The sequence below is a fragment of the Calliphora vicina genome, chromosome 1 (genome assembly GCF_958450345.1).
Source record: "Calliphora vicina chromosome 1, idCalVici1.1, whole genome shotgun sequence".
Lineage (NCBI taxonomy): Eukaryota > Metazoa > Arthropoda > Insecta > Diptera > Calliphoridae > Calliphora > Calliphora vicina.
This window is the reverse complement of record NC_088780.1, coordinates 59,011,293-59,035,902: the sequence shown is the minus strand read 5'-3', so window position 1 is coordinate 59,035,902 and position 24,610 is coordinate 59,011,293. Positions and strand designations below refer to the sequence as shown.

Here is a 24,610-nt window from a genome sequence, read left to right as displayed (position 1 = left end):
AAAAATTGTACAGTAGTTTTGACTTACATGCCTTTCACTTAAGAGCATTTTGCATATAAGTGCACAAAACTTGTGTTTTGTATATTTATTTACCAAACTCCATATAAATTCGTTAATTTAAGTGCATTGTTCATACCTGCACATTTAAGATAAGTGCATAATACTTTTGGAAGCTATAACTGGTTTTCATGAAAAAAAATTAATTTAGCTGCCTAATACAAAATTAAATCAAAACAAATAAGAAAAATATGATTTTGAATGAAAAAATATGTTGCACACTTCTTAATAATTTTAAAAGTAGCTAAAATATCAATTTGACGTTATTTTTAGACGGAAAAATCACAAAGCTTCGTGTAAATTATTTGCCGTTAGCTGCTTTTTTGGGCAGTAAACTGTAAATGCACTTACCAACATCAATGAGCAGGTAAGTGCATTGAGGTTAACTGCATTTTTAACTTACCTGCACAAAATATCGTGCAGGTAAGTCAATATTACTGTATTTGTTTGTGTTGTAACTATTTTCGTCGGTGCAGTTGATAACAAAACATACAAACAATTAACTAATAGCTTTGAAATTGATTAAAATAAAGCACTCGTTACGAGAATATTCATTTCTTTAGAGATCAATGTTTACAAAATACTTAGTTTAAAAAAGTATCTACATTTTTAGATACAGATAAATGTCTATAACCGGTAACCTTATTGAGAATGTATCTAAAATCTAACTATGGTAATTGAGAGTAAAACAAAACACGATTTAAAACTATCAATAGAATTGTTATACACACATACATACAACAATAGAAACTGTGAAATTCCTTACTAGAGGCATGTATAACAAACGTGACTATTTTGCAAGAACGTAAGTCGGCGTTATTATTTACTTTATTTACTTCATAGCTACATATATTTTGCTTTTTTGTGAATATTTTTCGGTATTTACGGTAATTAACGGTTTTTCAACAGGTCGTAAAAATGTTGTTTTGTTTTTTATTATTAATTCTTAGTAAAACATTAAACAAGTGCAAGTACGAGTATGGCTGACTGTATGTAAAGCGACTACATACATATCTTTATTGAAACACATGCAAATACATTATTTAATCCAGAGCAGAGGTAAATTCACACAAGTAAATGTGTAGTCAATCCTACCCTTAGTTAGAGTAAAATTAAATACAATATTTATCTTTTAGTTTATGCTAAACTACCTGTAACTTGGAAACAAGGTAGTCCAAATAATCCAGAGAGTGATCGAGTGAGAGAGAGGGACTCTAATAGATTAAAAAACTCTGAGAAATGTAAGATTGCGTTTATTCGCTATACTCTCTTTGTATGAGTATATCTGTGTGGCAAGAAAGAGAGTAAGTGGTTTGAATGTGTGTGTTTACAGTGTATCTGTAAATTGCCAAAGTCGTATGAAAAAAGTGGTAAAACAACTCAGCAAGTCAGGCCTAAAGTCTAGACAATAACGAGTTGCTTTAAGATACAATATACACTGGAGTATTCTTGAGTGAACCTGCGCCGCGTTAACAACGATCATACGGATGGATTAAGCGGGCATTTCCGAAATACACACGCACACATACATTTAAAGCAAGAAAATTAAACAACAGCAAAAAAAACATTAACAATTTTTTTCCATTTCATATTTTATTTATTCTATCCATTGATACTCGGTTGTGAACTTTTCAAATAAAAAAAATATTTTTTTTTTATAAACTACCAACACCAGCGCATAACGAACACATACATAGGCAACATGTATTGATTTGTGCACACATACATACGTGGAATACAGTGATTTAGTGAGAGTGTATGGGTAAAACGTCTTTTGGTATGTGAATTGGTGACGAGACGATGTGATGTGATTAACAAAGTGAAAAGTGCAAATTTAAATATATTTTTTTTGTTTTTCTGTCTTCTTTCTTTTACCGAATAAATAAAAAGTTTTGAAGAGAAATCGTTAAACTTCCACAAAAAAAAGATTTTAATTTTATTAAGAAAAAAAAGCACGAAATAAAAAGAAATTCCATACATTTTTTAAAAAAACGAAATTTCAAAAAAACCATCAAACAAAAACAAAATCATCTACGACTTACACAATACATAAGCATAAGAAAATGATAAAATTCCTTTACGCCATTTGGATTTTGCAATTTGTCTAAGTTTTTAATAATGAAAAAAAAAATTCAATACCTGTGAAATATTTGTTTAATAAATTCTAAAGAAATGAAATAAAATAAAACTTAAACAGAAAGTTCTAAGAAGGCAATAAATATTAAATATAAATAAAATTAAAATCGGCGCAGTTATAAAAGAATAAAATAATTCCAAAGAATAAAGAGTTTCTAAATTCTGCTCTCCAAGAAACCTAGAAATTCTACTACGTTCAAAACCTGAAATTCAACCTTTTTGCCAACAACAAAAAATAAAATAAATACAAAAATAAACAACAAATCAACAAAAGAACTAGCAAAAGCCAAAGACTTACGTATCTACGTTCGTTCGTTTATTATTGTTGAATTCGTCGTTTTGTCGCTTTGTCATCGTCGTGTCGGTTTGACGTGATTGTTTAGTTTCTAAGTTTTACGGTCTTGTCACATTTTAAGCCAACTCTTCATTCTACGCCATCGGCCATCGTCTCCATCTCATCGTGCTGTTCTGTTTTCCACATTTTCTTGTTACGTCTTCTCCTTTCATTCTTACGTTGCTTCAACATTCTTTTACTTCGTTTCATTTGTTGTTTCTTGCTTGGCTACTACTTCTTCATTGTTGTGCACAATACCAACTACAACAAGAACTGAAATAACACCAACAATTCTTTGAAAACGTGTTCTCAAGGAAGTAAATTATCGCAAAAAAAAAGAAGTACTTTGCTTTTACAGAATTTTACAGAATTACCAAGAGTTTTTTACATTCCCCCCACCCCGAAACAACTGCAGCTACATTCTAGAACTTCCTCTTTGTAAAATTTGTAAACATAATCATTAAAATGGGTGATTCCACACCAATCTGTCGTTGCCGTGTTTTGTATCTGGGCAGTGCTGTGCCACGACAAAGTAAAGATGGCCTTCAGGGCATACAGGAGCCCTTGCGCAGTTTATATCCCTCGGAAGGAGCTGTTGGTGCCAAAGGTATAGACTCCTGGCTGAGTGTCTGGTCAAATGGTATTCTACTGGAAAATGTTGATGAAAATCTCAAGGAAATCACCAGATTCTTTCCCATCGAATCGCTGCACTACTGTGCAGCCGTACGACAAGTTCTGATACCAGAACGTGGAAACTCGAATCCAGAGCCCAAATTTCTGCCTCTCGACTCACCATTTGCCCGCATGCCGCGCGCCCAACATCCACCCATATTTGCAGCCATTCTACGTCGCACCACTGGCATAAAAGTTCTCGAATGTCACGTGTTCATTTGCAAACGTGAGGCAGCCGCAAATGCTCTAGTCAGATGCTGTTTTCACGCCTATGCCGACAATTCATATGCTCGCCAGTTGGAGACGGGCAGTACGGGAGGCGGAGCTGGCAGCAGTGTATATGGCACATTGAAAAGTAACATGGCCAGCAAATCAAATGGTGATCTGACCAGCGTTGGCCTTTCCAATGGCAACAATCATCATCATCACTTTCAACAGCAGCATCTTTCACCATCTTCGGCTAGCCATGCCGGTTGGCGTTCACGTGCTGGCAGCATCACTACCCTCAACAGCGTAGGACGTCAGTCCAACGGTCATCTTATGAATGGCGGTGGCGGAGACAACACCAGCAGTGCTGCCGAAGGATATACATCGGTTAAAAATTGTGAGTATTAAAGAGAAAATTTACATATCTGAGCCAAACACGTATTCGCGTTTGTGTTTTTGGTCTTTTGTTTTTCATTTACATTTAACTTTGTTCATACGTTCGTACGTTCGTGGCAGCAGTACGTTGCCAATTTATGATGCAATATTTATTATTAAAATAACTACTCAATAATTGTTGTTGGCATTTTTGTGTAGTTACTATTGTTGTTGTTTTTGTTGTTATTAGAAAACCAGTAACTGTTTCTGACACGATTATGAGTCATTTCATTGTTGTTTAGAGTTGAAGTTTTGTTTTGAGGTTTTTTCTTTTCTTGTTTTGAAAAATATTGATACATTTTATATTTTCTTTCCGACTGCTATCGGTCTCACTTAAGTATAGCCATTTATTAATAAACTGGAACTTGAATTTTCCAAAAATATGTATTGTGTTTTGAGTGTTAATTTTATACAGTTATTTAAGCTTCCTGTTGGTTAATATCAGCCAAATATTTGAAATTTTCTACTTCGTATTTTGTTAATTGTTATTATTTTGGGTTGCTTTACTTCCTATATATTGAAGGTGGAAGAAGTTTGAGGTAAACTGATGCAAAATTGGATTGCATAGGAAGCTTCTGTTTGATTTATTGTGGAATGAAAATCTCAGCCAATATTTTTGGTATCTATCGATTTTTTATTAAATTAATTGTAATTTTGTCAGTCCTTTTTTTATTGAAAAATTAAGTTTCTTTTATTGACATCGATATATTTAAAACATATCGAGCCCAAACAATATCTCATGTGTATAACAATAAACTTTACAAGCATTTTGTCACAAGTACGATAATAGGCAATAAAGAGCAATTCCGTTTTACTTATTCCGTCCCTTTTAAAATCGGTGCCTATAGTGATGAACCATTCATGTCGGTTAAACATTAATTGAACTGTTCAACATTCAATGAACTGTGACGTTTAAACTATGCGACACATACTTTTTATCTCAATATTTTATATACAAGATTCTACAAATGATAACAAAGTTAAGTTAAGCAGATTTTTATTCATATAATTCCATAAGTCAAGACCATGTAATGCTTTTGTGATATTTATAATATTTCGATACCGACATTTAAGTAAACCTTAGAATCATTTACTGAGTTGATTTAGCATAGTTCGTGTAGTTCTTCTACTATATATTTATTTTAATAAGCCATTGAATGGACCATTGGTCCTATAAATATTTAAAGAAATTTAGTCTTCCAATGAAGTTCAAAAACAAATTTAATTCAATTCCAGTTTTTTTTTTTAAATCGACTTAATAAATTCCTGAATTTGAGCATATGTAGAGCCGTGTTTATTTCTGATTTACCTACATATAAATATCAGTTTTTTTAAAAGTGTTTTTAGACCTTCTTAAAAAAATCGGACTAAAAATTTATATATTTTTTTTTAATAACTTTTATTTTATATATATTGTCTATGTATAGAACTTTGTTACTGCACAAATATTTAAAAATTTAAAGCCATCTCACTCAACAATATTCGTTTTTGATTTTGAATATATTGATTTTTTCGATCCGTTTTCAACATATCGAAGTATTGGTCATATTGGTTCTAAGATCCGGTTTCGCTATTATATTGTTGTTTCTTATATAAGATCCGACACAGTCGAATATTACATGAAAAATGTCATTAGTAGAGAAATAAATTAGTTTTAAAATAACCGGTTATCTTCGGCCATTAATGGGCTGATTTTAATTATTTGAATATTATTATTTCAGAAAGTTTTTCCCACTAAGCGACCAAAAAGGAGTAAAGTAAACGAATAGACTCAAGCTTTCTTTTGAAAAAAAATGGTCGATTTTGAAAAGAAAGTTTTAGATTTTGCAAAAAAAAAATATGTAGATATCCCACTCGCATCCGAATCAGTGAAAAAAAAATTCTTAACCCTTTCGGGACTACTGGGGTAGTCCCAGCAATTTTCAAATGCAATTTCTTATCTAAATGACACCTGTTTAGGTATTCATGAAAATTAATTTCACAACATTATTGAAATTTGAGCAGTTTGTAAGTCGACCGCACAGTAATATAGAAAAAATATAGAGGAAAATAAACCTTTAACTTCTAGTTTCGAGTTTGGACCTCATGGATCCACCAGGGGCGCGGCCAGGGGATCCCAAAGTAGGTCAATTTGGAATCCCCTCGTTTGGATTTCGATTTCAAAAAAATTACAAATAAATAATGTACTCGTCAAGCACTATAAACAACCTTATCGTATTTGAAAATTAAATTTTCAAAATTTTTATATATGTATATATATTTCCCGAGTTTCTCCATTTTTATTTTATTAGACCAGTATGACAGTAGACCACATTGGTCTTCAATTGGTATGGATAAGTGTACAAAGATGATATCCTTAGGCTGCAACAACGCTTTGTGTTACAAGTGTTTTGGACCATTCCACAAATTAAATCCCAAATTACATTTATAAAATGCTATAAATAAGCAAATAAATGTGTACTTTCATCTAAATTTAATAATATTGTGATGGTTTTTTAATTTTGAATCACCCATCAAGAACATAGATTGGTATTATATGTCCCACGAAAAATGCTTATTGGGATTAAATGTCCCAGGATAAAAGGGCGATTTCAGGATATCTGAGCATGATAATATTCTGCATCATAATATTTTTTCCTCTTCTTTTAGAATATGCAAACATTTCTACCATATATATTTTGGTTCTCAAAATAAAACTCAGTCTCGAAAGGGTTAAAAGAAAAGACCGAAGCTTCTTATCAGAAATAAATTAAAAAAGTTTTTAATTTAGCAAAAAAAAGTTAAATTTTTTTTATTTTTTTTCTAAAGATTGAATAAATAGCTATCTAAACTATTTGGGACAAATTTTGCTAAGAACAATAGGTAATAAGTTACATAGAAAATAATTTGACCCCCTCTAACTCAGAGAGTTCTTGACCGATCGGAAGACATCGATTTCAAAAGAGATGAAATCTCCCATATCTATAATCGCTTATTGATCGTTATCGAAATGCCAAGTTAGTTACAAAGGATCTGGAACGGTTCAATAATTAAAAAGTCTTAGGAAATAAATATTAATAATATTTTAATTACTACACTACTTCTATGTAATGCAGATGTTATGTAAAAGTCATTAGAAATTAAGCTATTCATTAACGGCATGTTATTATCAAGTTATTGGTGGGAAGTAACTTTTAGCAAATTATAATGCATATTTTGAAACGAATCAAATGCATATTTATTTTTTTTTCATTTTGTTATACAAAAAAAGTAATTGCCTCACTTCATGAAGTGAATCCTCACTGTTAATTCTTTACACAATAAATCTCATCTCGAAATAAGCGAAAGAAATATGAATACATTTAATTTTTCTATATCGAAAGTGTGTAGAATGAACAATATTTTTCATGATAATATTAGCTCTCTATGTCATTATTACAAATCACAATTTTGTTTAATACAATGTTAACATTTTCTACAACAATTGCATTAACATTTATTATTGACCTAAATTGTTTCTTACTTTTATTTCCATTCTTGTATATTTTGAAAATTCTTTCTTTGTAAGTTGTAGATTGTAATTAAACTGCAGACATGCAAGTATTACAAAACTAGGTCTGTTCATAATTATAATTTGAGTTTGTTACAATATTTATTTGACACTGTAGTAAGAAAATAATGCAATCACTGCATTTTGTTGCTTATACTGCTTATTTCAACATAAATACATACAAAAATGTATTTTCTTTCAACTTCCCCAAACAACGACTAAAAAAATGCGGTATTTAACAAAATTTGTTTCATTGGTTTTTTTGATATTTTTTTCTTTGCTTTTTCGCAGCAAACCTTTTAATGACTTTAAAAGCGGCCAGTACGAACGAGTACAGTTTGTTGTTGTGGCTTAAGGCAATCATGGTTTTTGTTTAGACAACTTTCATTGTTGGTCAGTGTGACTAAAAAAATTTTAACCAAGAAATTATTTTGATTTGCCTTTTTTGTAGAAAATTATGCTTCCGTTCGAAATGTTTAACACGTTTTCCTCATTTTTTTTTTCTTCTTTCTTCATTCTGTGCGATTATTTATGCGTTTTTTTGGAATGTATTTTTTTAATCGTTTCTTTTTTTATTTCTAAATATACCTAAATAATTTATTCGTACTCGTATGTCAATAAAAAATAAAATTATGTTTTTTTATTTAGTTGACATGTTGTAGTATAACTTTGTATGTACCAGTTATTTGGCACATGGACTATAAATGTATAGTCCAACGTAGGAGTATTGATAAATTAGCAAACATAAATGTTTTTAAAATTTTTAAACTTAGGAAATCTAGTTAATGAAATCAAAAAATTTAGTAGGTTTTTTATCATAGTAAATATGTATGTAGCTTGAGTTTAACTGAAAAGAATGTGGATATATTGACTTTATCATTTCGGAATTTCCTTTACATATTCTTCTATTCCCACAAAAGTTCTGGGTACCTTAAAAATTCTAGCTATGTCCGTCCCTCTCTCTGTCTGTTAAGGCTTTGAAGGAAGCACCAAGGGGGAAGAAATTATCCTGAAATAATATTTGTTGATCAGAAATGTTTGGTATTAAAAATGGGTTAACTATAAATCGGTCTAACTAAAAATTTAACTTAAAATTTAAACAAACCATCTGCCGGTCAGAATTTGAAAAGCAATGAAAAAAGATAGAGCATAAAGGAGGAGACTTCAAATTATAAATTTTGCACAAATGACTCATATAGACCTATTTTAAATCCATGAATCTAGCAAGAAATTTACCACAGATATTTTTTAGAGATAGAATATATAAAATTAACTAAATCATGTGAACCAGAAACCAAATCTTATTATACTTCTATTCTAATTATATATCATCGCTTTCAAATACAATAATTTTAAAAGCGATTGAGAATAGCCAACATTGATACGAAAACTTCCAAAGGAATCTATGAACTATTTTCTAAAAATTGGGTTATTTTTGAATTCCTTAGCCATTTATTTCAATATGAGTATGAAAAGACCAAGATAACAAATATCTAAAAACATCTTAACTTAATAAAAACTAAAAGACTAATTCTCAAAAATCATATTTCAGAATTTATGATAATAAACTGTCAGCAATCCATTCCAAAAATAAAAAAAAAATAACTTTTATTTGAAAATAAATCAATCATTGTTCAGTTAGTTCATAAGGGAACTAATTCATTAAAACATTCATTGAACCTTTTTGAATGGTTAATTTTTTGTCATTTCAAATCTAATCCAAATGTTAATAAAAATGAAACCACTAAACTTACAGTTATTAATTTTTTTGAAATTATTGTTACAATTTGAAAAAAAATATTATTTTTATAGTTCTAATCACTAATGACGAATTTTTGAACCTTTTTCGAAAATCCTCCCAATATGGTTTTTATATCGCTTTATGTCACGTTGTTCAAACAAGTTCAAACAAAATGAGGGTGCTGTGGCTTAATTGGTTAGTGCGTTTGATTATTAAGCATGATATGGTATTTGTGGCCTGGGTTCAATTCCCAGTCGTTGCCAATCAACAACATCAGTTTATAATAATTATTAGTTTACTAATAACTAATATTTATCACAGCGCCCTCCTTCGGTGGTATAACACTAAAACGTCACCAAAGTAAAATAATTAAATAAAGGTTGTTGGCTTGAGTAGTGCGCCATCTCACCACCAGAGGCGCTGGAACCTGCACTAATAACAAATATAACGCGCAATTGCAGAGTTGTCAATTAAAAGTTTTTCTCCACCTTTTCATCTACACTCCCCTTTCCAAAGAAATTAACACAAATATAGTATAGGCATATTAATTGCCTAAGTGTTACTTCTCTTTTTTTTTAAAAAAAGTTGTCCATCTCCGTTTAAAGTCTACCACAGTTTTGGACACCGTTTTTTTGCTCTTCAATTCTCTTTTAACAAGAGCCCAATATCTCTCCACTGGCCTCAGCTCCAGGCAGTTTGGAGGAATTCCCTCTCTTGGTACAAATACGAAATTATTGTTCTTGTACCACTCAAGACCTTTCATACCATAGTGACAGATGCCAAATCAGGCCAAAAATAAGTGGATACATTAAGAAGTCTTATGAATGGAAACATCCTTTTTTGAAAAGATTCCTTGATGTAAATTTCGGTATTTATAGAGCCCTTTGTAACAAATGTTTGGCTTTTTTGCCGCAACTGCATATTGCTTGCCATACCAAGAACTTTTTGGGAAATTTTGTCTGCCTTTCTTCAACATTCCCTTGAGCAATTGCAACATAAAAAAATTGACCCAGAAGCTGCGAAAAAATTTCCATACGTACATTTCGTCATCCATTATGCAGCAGGTATATTTTTTGTATAAAATTTGACTTCAATTTCCTTGCTCTATCTTTGGCCTCTAAATTTTTAGCAGAGTTCCTGTCAGGAACTTTTTGAGCCTTGTATGCTTTTCAACCTGCATTGGCTTTAACTTTTCGTACCAAATAGTCCGAGTACTGACCTAACCGGACTGCTTTCCTACCGAATGTGTTGAGAGCTCTTTTGAAATTGCTTTTTATTTTTTTATTGTCTTTAGAAACATCATGTGGACCATTCCAGGTTTTATATCAACGGACAAGTTCTCCCGGTACTGTTTAATAACATTGGAAACTGTTTGATAGCAGACCTTTGATTGTTTGACCAACTTTTTGTAGGACCAAGTTGGGTTTTGTTGAAAATATTTAATAATTTTACTACGCACTTTTTTCTGGTCACTAATTTTAATCAAATTAACAACAAATGAACATAATTGACTGACATTAAACATAATAACTGACATGCTTTACAAAGGTAACTTGATCAAACAAAAAATCAAATAATACTTGAGTTAAAGTTTTAATGAAAAACGTGTGTTAAGAATTTTACGATCTCAGTCCTTAATTGGTATCTTGTAACAAGTTTTCCAAGGATATTGGGGATATGTTGGAGTTTAACGCTCTCCAGTGGGGAAGTGGGAAAATAGTTTGGAATTAAATCTGCCATTTATAACTGGCTGATCGGATTTACATATAGAGACATATAAAAGAAGTATTTGAACTTAAGTATTGAGCGTTGCATGAAGTTTTTAGGCATGCACAATTTTTAAACGCTTGCGAATTGTTCAAAGCTGGGATTCCAAAATGGGTAAAAGCTTTAGTTATTATGATGTATTCAAAATCATTGAAATATTTTATTACCAGTATTGCACCAAACGAAATATATTTGTTTCCATATTTACATTAACTATCAAAATATGTACCGACGTTGAAGATATCATTACGGTATGTTAACGAAAAAACCTTTTATTGGATAAAATACATTTATTTATGAATTTGTCAATTTCAAAATGTTTACAGTAGCGGTATTCACAATGTAGAGTACTTGGCCTAGTAAAAAAGCAGAAGAGCTATTCATTGACAAACATTTCTATTTTAAATGTATTTTGTTTTTATTTTTTTTGCTATTGTGCTCTTTTACTACATTACCAGGCCAAGTACTCCACATTATGAATACCGCTAGTATATTTGAAAAATCAAAGATAATATAACTCCGAATACCTCTAAAATGAATATTTTGTTTAAAAAATGCTATTTCAATTTCAAATTCATAGTTTGTACGAGTCCAAAAATAGGTGAATTTACAGTTAAATATTTCACAAAAACCCACATACAAATTTACCGCCATGAAAAAAAAATATATTTACAAAAGTACAATATTTTTATTATTTTCTTAAAGATATTGCAACTGAGATCATTTCAACATAAAAGATGTGTTCAATTTTTCATGGATATTTCTAACTTTAACCCATTTAATGTAGAAATTTCGAATTTGAGATATTTTTTCTTAAATCCCAAAGCAAGGGAATCCCCAACGGAATACAGTTTTACTTATATACAGGGTTTTTCAAAAAGAACTTTGTTTTTCAATTGTGGCAACACCAACAACATGCTAGTTTTGACATTTAGTTTTTTGACGTATTCGTAGTAGATGCATTGGCAATTATTACAATGAATTCAATTTCGCTCGAAATTCGCATTATAATAATTAAAATCCACTATGAAAATGGTGGTTCTGTTAAAGTTATGTTTCGTAAAAAATCATTTTTCCAGGCGAAGCCCATTTTCACATGTCAGGGTATGTCAAGAAGCAAAATTTCCACATTTAGGCTTCTGAAAATCCTAGAACGATTGTTGAGAAGTCTTTGCATGCTCAACGTGTCACTGTATGGTGCGCTATGTGGTATGGAGGCATGATTGGGCCGTTTTTTCGAAGATGAGGCTGGAAATGCGGTAACGGTCAATGGATCACGTTATCGTGAGATGCTAACAAATTAATTTTGGACTGTTATTGATGACGTGGATATCACTTACATGTGGTTTCAACGGGATGGTGCCACATGTCACACAGTCTATGAAACGATAAATTTATTGCAAACCAAATTTACTTATCGCATTGTTTCACAAAAATCAGCTTTAAGTCGCCAGTCAGATTGTAACACCATTATTTTTATTTTTATATGGATTAATTTTTGAAGAATCGACATCTGTCAGCGTGGTCGTGTTGGACATTTGCCAACAATAAAAGTTTGAAAGTTGTCTGCGAAAACAAAGTTCTTGTTGAAAAACCCTTTACCTTAGCATGTTTTAAGTATAACATGTGTATTTTTTGGGGATTTTGATTCTTCCCCACAGTTCGCTCTTAACACACATCGTGATTGCTTAATCAATTGTATATATCACGTTTATTAAAGCTAATATTGAATTCTTTTCTACGTTTTTCTGAATAATCCCTTTATAGCTATTATAGCATTATAAAACAGATTACACATGTCAGCTGACATATTAACAGTTAAACAAAAAGAACTTAATTAACAATTAACCCACGTATGAATATTTTGTTTACGTATCAATAACTTCATTTCAAATACCTACTTAAACTAGTTTTACTTGTATATCAACAATTTGGATTAATGGTAGCGTTTCTTTCCTTTTTTTCTCAAGAAAATTACAAAACATTTCTGGTCCAAAAATATCAGAGTGGCTAATAAAAAGTTTTATCATTTTAATCTCAAGCATTGATTAACAAACAAACAGACACACAGATAAGTAGAGTATATACTATATGTTTATGTGTTGATGTATTTATGAATAATAATAAGAAAAAATAAACATTTATGAGAAGACAAATTTGCATTTAAAATAAAAACTAAATACAATTATCATCACGAGTGAATATTGAGCATAAAAAGAAATTATACAAATGTAGATAGGTATGAAAATATTCAAACACACATATGTGTGTTAATATGTATGTAAATGTATCCGTGCAAGTTGCAGTTTTATACATCGGCGTGAATGGATGATTTGGCTGAAAGTTGTAAAATGATGATTATGATGACGATGATGGCAGTTTAACTGCAAAACAAAAATGAACATTAAAACTCTTACAGAAATACACTTTTGTAAACAACATATTCAACCTAATTTTTATTTGCGTTTTCTATGCAAAGACCAGCCAACAACATACGATTCGCTTACATACATTTGTACATTACATACATGTAAATAAATACATACATTGAACATATTTACACATGTCTGCAACTTGTATTTGTTTGCATCTAACAGATAACAAAAACACTTGTTTGTTTTTATTTATTTACAATGAAAGTGTATGTCTGAGTATCTGAATGTTTAGTTTTGTAAAATATTTAACTTTGTACAAATATTTGCATAAATTTACAACATGTACAAACAACTTTTGAGGTTGTAGTTTTTTTTTCAGAAAATATGTATTGTACATTTTGCGCTTATTTTTTTATTTTGTTTGTTTGCATTTAAAGACTGCTTAATTCATAAAATAGTTGTATTTCTCTTGTAATTAATATTCTAAAATACATTTGTAGAAAAAACGCCAATTGTATTATATCATTTGACATAAATTAAAGTCATACTGGGCAAATATATGATTAAAAAGTGATACAATATCAGTATAATTAAATCAATATGTTTCCAATCTATATCAATGTTTTAAAAAAGATGACAATCGCTTTCTAACTTTATAGAATTTTTAAAATTTTTACTAAATAATATAAATTTTCTAAATATAAATTTTTGTCTAACTAGGATTACGTTTATTAATCAACATCAGCGACCAAGAGATGTACATTTTTCTATACCATTTTTAAAACTCCTGTTTCAAACTATAAAAAATATTCTAAAAATGGCACAATTGCTTTTTAGTATTTCTAATATTATACTTAACCCAGAACGCAGATTTATTTGATTTTTCGTATAAGGGAGGAAAACAACAAAATAAACAGTTACAAACAAATGTCAATTTTCAGCAAGTATTGCCACCTAAATGATTTTTTTTTTGAACAAGTTCGTTAGCTCAGTGTGTTAACCACGGGATACAATGCGTGATTACATTCAAAAAATATTTGTATTTATATTAATTTAGAGGTACCTCAACGGTTTATTGCCTACAGTCTACAGTATGCTACAGACGATTGAGTACAAAAACCAAAAGGAGTATGATCACTAACTCTCTTAATTTCTCTTCTCCGTGCGCGCGATTTGAACTTTAAGGACATAGATGAAAACTAGATAGATAACTGAGAGTCAAAAAAACTAACTCTGTTGTCAAAAACCTAATTAATGAGAATATATTGCCATATATTTTATTATTGCATCACTCATATGTGTGAAAAGAGAGTCAGTTTGTTTAATTTTTTCATTGACATTTCTCTCTTCTTCCATTCTATGTATTTGTTCAGAAATATGGAAACATTCAACATTTTAAATATTTAGGAAAAATTACGAAAACTAGTTAAATACGTTTTTATAAAAAAAAACTCGTCAAACAATTTTATCCCGACCATATAATACCCTACACTGTGTAAAAACATTTTTTTTTAATTACAATAACTTATTTTCGTGAATTATTTTCTGGAGTTGGCCTTATATGGGAACTATGACTAATTATGTACCGATTGCCATTAAATTAGATCGTGTGAATTATGTCTATATAAAACTTATTTCTTCTTAATTTTATGTGGATTCCAACATTTTTAATAGATTTATGCTCGCTAAAGTGATTTTCGGAAGCGGACCTTATATGGGAGCTGTGACTAATTATGTACCGATCATAATAAAATTTGGAGACATAAATTCCGTATATATAAAACTTATTTGGAGCTAAATTTGCGTAGATACCTATATAAATTAAACAGTTATGACTGATAAAGTCCAATTTCGGGACGTCATTTTTTTGAGGGCTAGGTGAAATAATGGACCGATTTCAGCCAGTTCCAATCAAACGTAGGTTATAAAAAGCCTTCCAAAACATCTGTATAAAAAACTCGCAGAAAACATTTCTATTGAAATCTCATCAAACTTTTTTTTTATTAAAAAAATAGAAACAAATTTTACACCGAGTTTTACAATAGCTTTAAAAGTGTACTAGATATTTATAAACCAGGCGCGGATACAGAGGAGGTGAAATAGGTATTGCCCTCAAAACCGAAAAGTTTTCATATAAAAAAGAAAAATGTAGAACATTTCAAAAAAAAATAAAAAAAATGTTTTTTTTTTCAAATTGGGCCTTTTTTCTCTCAAAAGAAAGCTTAGGTATTTTCCTTGAGACCTATTTGGTCGCTTATTGGGATGCGAGTTGAATATCTGTCAAAATAAATGTTTTGTAACTCCAAACGTACAATTGTTGACTTTGTTTGCAAAATCAAAAACTTTGTTGACTTTTTTTTTAAATGGACTCTTTTTATACCCTTCAGCTTCGTGAGAAGGGTATATATAAGTTTGTCATTCCGTTTGTAATTTCTACATTTTTCATTTCCGACCCTATAAAGTATATATATTCTGGATCCTTATAGATAGCGGAGTCGATTAAGCCATGTCCGTCTGTCTGTCTGTCTGTCTGTCTGTCTGTCTGTCTGTCTGTCTGTCTGTCTGTCTGTCTGTCTGTCTGTCTGTCTGTCTGTCTGTCTGTCTGTCTGTCTGTCTGTCTGTCTGTCTGTCTGTCTGTCTGTCTGTCTGTCTGTCTGTCTGTCTGTCTGTCTGTCTGTCTGTCTGTCTGTCTGTCTGTCTGTCTGTCTGTCTGTCTGTCTGTCTGTCTGTCTGTCTGTCTGTCTGTCTGTCTGTCTGTCTGTCTGTCTGTCTGTCTGTCTGTCTGTCTGTCTGTCTGTCTGTCTGTCTGTCTGTCTGTCTGTCTGTCTGTCTGTCTGTCTGTCTGTCTGTCTGTCTGTCTGTCTGTCTGTCTGTCTGTCTGTCCGTCTGTCTGTCTGTCTGTTGAAATCAATTTTCTGAAGGCCCCAGATATCTCCGGGATCCAAATCTTCAACAATTCTGTCAGACATACTTTCGAGAATTTTGCTATTTAAAATCAGCAAAATCCGTCCATAAATAACGGAGATATGAGCAAAAATCCGAGACAACCTCTGAAAATTTCATCAAAAAACACAATGTATTGCATGCTTTGACAAAAAACAACAAAGCGTATGGTTGGATGTTTTGCGTATTTTGTTTTTTTTTTTTGTGTTTTGTTTCTTTTGGCGTTGTTGTTGTTTTTTATACAACTAAACGGTTGTTTGGTTGTGTGTTGGTTTTTTTGACAAAAAAACAACAAAACGTATGTTTGGTTGTGCAAGCTTTGCGTATTTTGTTTTTTTGTGTGTTTTGTTTCTCTTGGCGTTGTTGTTGTTTTTTATACAACTAAACGTTTGTTTGGTTGTGTGTTGGTTTTTTTGACAAAGAAATAACAAAACGTATGTTTGGATGTGCAAGCTTTGCGTATTTTGTTTTTCTTTTGTGTTTTGTTTCTTTTGGCGTTGTTGTTGTTTTTTATACAATTAAACGTATGTTTGGATGTGTGTTGGTTTCATTGCCTTGCGTATTTTGTTTTTTCTTTTGGTGTTCTGTTTCGTTTGGCGTTGTTGTTGTTTTTTGTGTTCTTGATAAATTTAGGATGCTGTACGCTGAAAGTGGGCAATGTACATACATACCTATATACTAATTATAAAAAATAATAATGCATCCACAACAAAGGTGAAGGGTATATAAGATTCGGCATAGCCGAATATAGCACTCTTACTTGTTTAATTTAATTTTTTGCTTAAAAGAGAGCTTCGGTCTTTTCCATGAAGACCTTTTTGGTCGCTTAGTGAGATGTGAGTGTGATATTTATCAAAATAAATATTTTGTAACCACCTTTGTCTGGACAAAATGATCCAAAAATATGTATATGGGGGTTTTTGGGGTCGTTGATTACGAATCCGTTATCAGAATTAGCAAATTCAAAATGGCCGACCTAAAAAATTTCATACGAAAAAACTTGTAAAAAATTAAATGAATTTGCTAATTGATTAAAAGTTTTTGTTTTGATATTATTAAGGTATATAATTGAAAATTTATTAAAAGTTAACAAATGCTGAAATGCAATATGGCGATGTTAGAGTGCATTCAACAAATACATGCATATGTGTTTGTGTAACTCTACCTTAGTTCTCGTTTTCGAGAGTTTACTGTATTTTTATATACGAGGAGCCGCAGAACAAAAGGTACTTTTTCGCATCTTATCAAAAATTGGTTTTTATAATATTTAGGTTGAAATCTTCTAGAAACAATCAAGTCAGCAAATTTTTTTAATTTTTTTACTAAGTAAATGGGTTCTAAAAACATTTGTACTTAATAAAACGTACAACACTAGTATAAAACGAAAAAAAAATATTTAATTTCAATGTGAAATTTGTTTATATATTAGATCAGGATTAAAAACATTAATTTAAAATATTATCGTTAAAAAAAACTCATGAAAAACATACTTTTTAATTTTGTTTTTAACAAAACGTACTTTTTTTTCTTTATTTTTTAACAAATATTAAAATGGTTTTATATCAAACATCTTTAACATTTAATGTGGTGACTTATGGCAGTCAGATGTATCTATTGATAAGTAAGAAAGTTGTTACCATTTCCAGGTTCATGTAGTTTTTTAAGGGGGCGATTTGAAATGTGCGAAAAAGTACCTTTTGTACTGCGGCTCCTCATATATAAATGTGGTGTTGTATTTTATGTTATTTCATGTACATTAAAGCGTACCACCTACAATATATGTATATACGATTGCAACAATCAAGTCAATAATAAATTTAACACAATATGGTTTCGGCAACCAAATAAATGATAACAGTGGTAATAATATTGTTGAATATGTCGACTCTTTTTGATTGCTTGAATGCAGTGAGCTACAAAGCATATGAAATAAAGCAAAAATAACTCACCTGTATAAAATCTCAGAAACGCTTAATAAAGAAATAAAAAAATCGCTTAAAGTGCCATATTTCTATTGTTTAGAAATTTAATTTTTCATAGATTACAAATGAGCAGTTTTTACACAAATCCATTTTTATATGACTGACTGAAAATAATAAAAATAAATAAAAACAAGTAAGAGTGCTATATTCGGCTATGCCGAATCTTATATACCCTTCACCTTTGTTGTGGATGCATTATTATTTTTTATAATTAGTATATAGGTATGTATGTACATTGCCCACTTTCAGCGTACAGCATCCTAAATTTATCAAGAACACAAAAAACAACAACAACGCCAAACGAAACAGAACACCAAAAGAAAAAACAAAATACGCAAGGCAATGAAACCAACACACATCCAAACATACGTTTAATTGTATAAAAAACAACAACAACGCCAAAAGAAACAAAACACAAAAGAAAAACAAAATACGCAAAGCTTGCACATCCAAACATACGTTTTGTTGTTTCTTTGTCAAAAAAACCAACACACAACCAAACAAACGTTTAGTTGTATAAAAAACAACAACAACGCCAAGAGAAACAAAACACACAAAAAAACAAAATACGCAAAGCTTGCACAACCAAACATACGTTTTGTTGTTTTTTTGTCAAAAAAACCAACACACAACCAAACAACCGTTTAGTTGTATAAAAAACAACAACAACGCCAAAAGAAACAAAACACAAAAAAAAAAACAAAATACGCAAAACATCCAACCATACGCTTTGTTGTTTTTTTGTCAAAGCATGCAATACATTGTGTTTTTTGATGAAATTTTCAGAGGTTGTCTCGGATTTTTGCTCATATCTCCGTTATTTATGGACGGATTTTGCTGATTTTAAATAGCAAAATTCTCGAAAGTATGTCTGACAGAATTGTTGAAGATTTGGATCCCGGAGATATCTGGGGCCTTCAGAAAATTGATTTCAACAGACAGACAGACAGACGGACAGACAGACAGACAGACAGACAGACAGACAGACAGACAGACAGACAGACAGACAGACAGACAGACAGACAGACAGACAGACAGACGGACATGGCTTAATCGACTCCGCTATCTATAAGGATCCAGAATATATATACTTTATAGGGTCGGAAATGAAAAATGTAGAAATTACAAACGGAATGACAAACTTATATATACCCTTCTCACGAAGCTGAAGGGTATAAAAAAAATAAATACGTATGTACGTATATTTCACACTTACACACATTCAGAACCGCACACACGTGTATTTGTAATAAAAACCACAAATATTTTTCCGCATTATTGCTTTTGTTTTTGTTGTTATTTTAATATTTAAAGGTATTTATTCAGTTTTTTTTTTGTTAAATAAGGTGCTGTCTTTATTGTCATTGTAGAGATTTGAAACAACAACAACGACAACAATAATAATATAAACAAAAAAGCAAAAACAAAGTCGAAAATATTTCAAAGGTGAGGCTCATCTTTAGTATTTTTTTTGAATAAAAATTAAATAAAATTTTAATGAAATAAGTCGTCGCGTTTCCACTCTCCTACTTGTACACAAAACACGAAACTGTGTTTTCAATTGTTGTTTTTAAGCATTTATTAAGCTTAATGATGCTGATTTTGAATTTTTGTAGAAATTTCTAAAAAGTGTTAAATGACATACTTACATACCTAACGAAAAAAAACAAAATTGAAAATAAAATAAATACATTTTTTTGTTTTTAATTTTCTTCTGTTTTGTTGTTATTTTGTTTTTATAGACACAATTAAAATAATGATGATGTGAACACACATCAAAGTACAGCCAACAATTAATTAAAGTTTATTTGGGAAGTCATAACAAATTGTGATATTTCGTATGAGTCGGCGTTTTTTTTTCATTAGTGCTATTGAGACATCCAGGGTTGGTCAAAAATGTTTTTAATTGTTCTGGCCATATCGCTGTTATAGAGTATAAATACATACATTTGTGGTAGATTTCTATAAATTTATTCAGGAATTTATCATTAGATCATATCACACAATCGAAAATAATAGTAAGATAAACAGATTTAACAGCATTTGCATTGAACTATCGGAATTTTGTATGTGTCATGCTCGTTAATTAAATCTTTTATCTGGATAAAATGCAATAAATTACAATTTAATGTTTTAGTTTTGTTATTTATTCTATTATGGTTTATCACGATGTAGTATTCAAATGTGTGACTTGTGACACCATAATTATCAACTCTTTACAAATATAAGGGTTGAGAAGCGCTACATTTATGGTGGGTAAGATCGCAAAATAATGGTAATTAATACAATATGTATCAGATTGGAAAATGTGTTTACAAAAGCTATAGAGTAGTAGTAAACTTTCATTAAATTAAACTTGTAACTATCCAGTTTGAATACAGGATGAGCTAAAGGACGTAACATATTAATAGGGTATTCAAATTATTTGATTTGTTTCTTATTCGAATAAAACGAATAACTCGATTAAGAGACTTTAACTTATAATTCGATCAAACGTTTAAAATTAAATTAATTATTCGAATAATTCAATTTTTTTTAAACATTTAAAGAATGAAGTTTTGATGAAGGTTTTTGTAATATTTTATTGTGAAAGAAAAAGTAACGCCAAAGTTAACAATTCAAGTATTGATATTAAATTTTCATCAAAAATATTCTGATCTGATTACCTTTATAACAATCTAGGAAACAGTTGACTAGCAAACATTTTAGGACATTATGACAATATGACTTAATAGCAGACCGTTTGAATCCCCCAATTTTGACTGATTTGACTCAAAACTTGAAAATTCCAAAAAAAAATATGCAAGACTACATTATCCGATTTTGCTTAAATTGGTTTTTAGATAAATAAAACAAAAACGGTGCATCGAAATTCAAAAAATTCAAAATAGGGGACTGATATGAAACAAATTACTTGTACATATTATTAATCATAATTTATTGAATATATATTTTGTCCAACTTAAGTAGATGAACAATTAATGTTTTTAAAAGATAAATGAATCACGATATTTCTAATCTTGGTACATCCATACATACATACATAAACCAAATCTCAGGGGACTCTCGAGAAACCTTATTAATATTGGTTAAAAAATAAACGAATGAGTTTTAAACAAAAACACAGCTTGTGCATTTGGCTGATTCTTCTTTTTTCGTTAAACATTTTTGCACATTTTTCTATTGGATTTTCTTTGTATTCGGGTTACAAAAGGTTCATGTCAAGTGTTAGCGTTAGTGACTAGATGATTGCGGATAAGGTTTATTTTCTTTTTTTTCACCAAAACTCAGATGGTTATAATTGTAAGAAGACAAGGGAAAATTCATCTGAAAGTTTTAAAAAAAATCAAAAAAACTACCGTATGAATGCCAAAAATTAAAAACTAAGAAGAGATACGAATATCTGTGAACAAACCAAGTTATTTGTGGACAGAAAAATACTCACAGACACACTGCATTGTTTGAACATATGTATGTTTGTATTGTGGTGTGGTGTGGCGCGTGAGAAAGTTTTTCTTTTAAAATCGTTAAAAATAAAAAAAAAATTAACAAAAGTTTAAGTATGAATTTCTTAACACTCACATACTTGAGACTAAAACTAAGGGGTGCTGTCTGTTGGTCTGTCTGTCTGCGTATCTGAATTAATTTAAGCAGTCTTATAAAATCAAATAAAAAGTTTTTATTTTTTCGGTTTCATGTTTATGGTGGGACTGACTGACTACTAAATATTATTGGAGAAAAATAAAACAGATTTTTAAGTTATTATTTATTCATGAGACAATGAAATTGTGTTTTTTCAACATTTTTGTGTGATTATTGTTTGTTTGAAATACACACAAACTTTTTCAAGATTAAGGTTGATTTGGATGATGATGATGTGGAAAGTTAATTTAATTTATTATTTCGTAAATCATTGGAAATAAATTAAATGATAATTGTTTATTTATTAGACAACTGTAACAGCAACAATATTGTTTGTTGTTTTTGTATGTGATCGTATAAGAGAGTGATTGTGTGTGTTTGATGCGGTTTTATGAGCAACTTGGTGCTTAAGTCTTTTGTTTTGTAAATTTGATTTCATTAGAAACTAGTTCAATTTGCAGCTGCAACATACTATACACTAAATAAATATGTACCTACTACAATACATAATATTATTACGAATAAATATTTAGTAATTCTTATTTTAAATATCACAAAAACAGGGCAAATGTCTGGCTGTTTTTTACGAATGTTTTATGCCGGTATATTAATGGAAATATGTATTAATAATTGCACTAGCAAAACAGCAAACTTGCTCATAAGCCACTAAGAGTGTTTATGAGTGAAACAGTGTCGGATTGAGTTTGTGAATGAGTTGCTTATTAAATTAAATGGCTTATTGTTACATTTTATGTTTGGAAAATGCCAACAAATTATATTTCTTTTTTTCTTCTTTTCTTTCAAGTTGACAACAACCAACCGCTGTTCAACCTTATTATTCTCTGTTATTATCACATTTTATTTTGTTTGTTTCTTCTTACGTTGGTTTTCATACTTTGAAATTCATTCTACAGCAGATACATTTTTTTAAATGCAAATATTTACACTATTTATATACTTGCATTTACAATATGAATGTATGTATCTATTATACTATTTATGTACATTTGTGCATATGTGTTAAATTCTTTCTCACAGGTGTATTTATAAAATACACAGGTATTTACTCATATCTCAATATTTATTTACATATGTATGTATTTGCGATACCTGTGTGGTTGTACAATATATGTGTGTGAGTTTTTTTTTTTTTGTAAACCAACAAAAGTAAAAAGTTAAAGACCAACTGAAAGCAAACAAAAAGTATTTAAACTTAAACAAAGAACTAGTTTTATTTACGATTCTGTTCTAGTTTTCTTCATATACTTACATACTTATATGTATCTCAATTATTACGAACAATTTTTCAGATACATTTGTTTATATATACATACATATGTATGCATAATGCAAACAATTTATTGTTAAAACGATTATTGTGTTAATTATTTATTGAAGTAAAAATACGTGAAATCTTTTATTTGTTTTACTTTAAATGCCATTGTAATCTTAAAATAAATCTACTTTAATGTTCTTTTATTATAAGTCAGATAATATGTCTTTAAGCACTAACAAAACATTTTATTCTAAAAAAATCCAAGAAATGTATGTTTCTAATGCTGGAGTTGACTTTTAAACTAAGTGAAGGACACAATAGCTAATTGAAAATTGAAAAATATTTCAATGGCTTAAAAGAACCAACGATTTCCTACTTTAATTGTAAAGTTCGCATTAACTAAATGAAACGACCAGGAAATTAATTAATATCATACTGCGATTTTTGAAGTCCAAATTAATTGTCTCAGTATTAGGGTTGTCATTTATTCAAATGAATTATATTCAGTTTAGAATAAAAAAATATTCGATCAGTAATTGTCAAATAATCGAATAAGTTTATTAGAGAAAAAGATCTCAAAGAAAGAAATATATTAATTCATAATGTTAAACAAATTTGTTCATCATTGGAAATATTACTAAAGATAAGTTTCTTCAATAGATTTTGGATTGAAACTATTATCAAACTAAACTAAAATAGGTAAACCTTGTAACTAATAGGCCTAGGACAGGATGAATTATCTGCAATAGAATTAGCATGATTTTGTACAGAATTATAAAATATATGATAGAGTTAATAATATACATATTAGAGTATTCAATAAATCGGCTTTCTGGATTAATCGGTTAATCAAGCAAATAATTAATCGGGGTTTAGATTAAATCAGTTAATAATCGATTCATTTTAAATTATTCTATTAACCGAAAAATTTCGATTTAAATCACTATCTATATGATACAGAATATCCAATTTCTCAGTTGTTTTTTAAAGTTTTTCTAAGCATATAAAGTCCTCCATTATACCATTTCTTTTTTTTAGATTTTAAATACTTTAATAGATTTATTAAGTTCTGATAAAATCCTCATTTCAGTAATGTCTTCACTTTCGTCTATTACCATGTCGTCCTACGACTCAATAGGACAAAGTTCATCATAGAACATTCTAGAAAAAAGTTCATTACCAAATTCCTCAAAAAACTATTGTTAGAAGGGAATGTTCACGAGTTAAGAAAAAAATTTGTGTGTTTAAAAATATATTTCTATATAAAGAGCACAAAAAATTAAATTTCGGTTAATCGGTTAATCAACAGAAATTAATCGGTTAACCGATTAACGGCAGTTTTTCAATAATTGTTGTTTTTGATATTTTTTTTAATATTTGGGTTGAAATCTTCTAGAAACAATCAAGTAAGCAAAATTTTTTTAATTTTTTTTCTAAGTAAAAGGGTTCTAAAAAATCTGTGCTTAACAAAACGTACAACACTAGTATAAAACAAAAAAGAAAAATTCATTTAA

At 29.9% G+C, this 24,610-nt stretch overlaps 1 protein-coding gene across 1 annotated transcript in view; it reads left to right on the top strand.

The window, feature by feature from the left end:
* The first annotated feature begins 1,469 nt into the window (after positions 1 to 1,469).
* Positions 1,470 to 24,610, top strand: part of LOC135962811 (uncharacterized) — a 42,087-nt gene continuing 18,946 nt past the window's right edge. Inside the window, exon 1 of the mRNA XM_065514706.1 lies at positions 1,470 to 3,803. Within this exon, the coding sequence (XP_065370778.1) occupies positions 2,993 to 3,803 (811 nt within the window). The 5' untranslated portion in view covers positions 1,470 to 2,992. The remainder of the gene's footprint in view (positions 3,804 to 24,610) is intronic.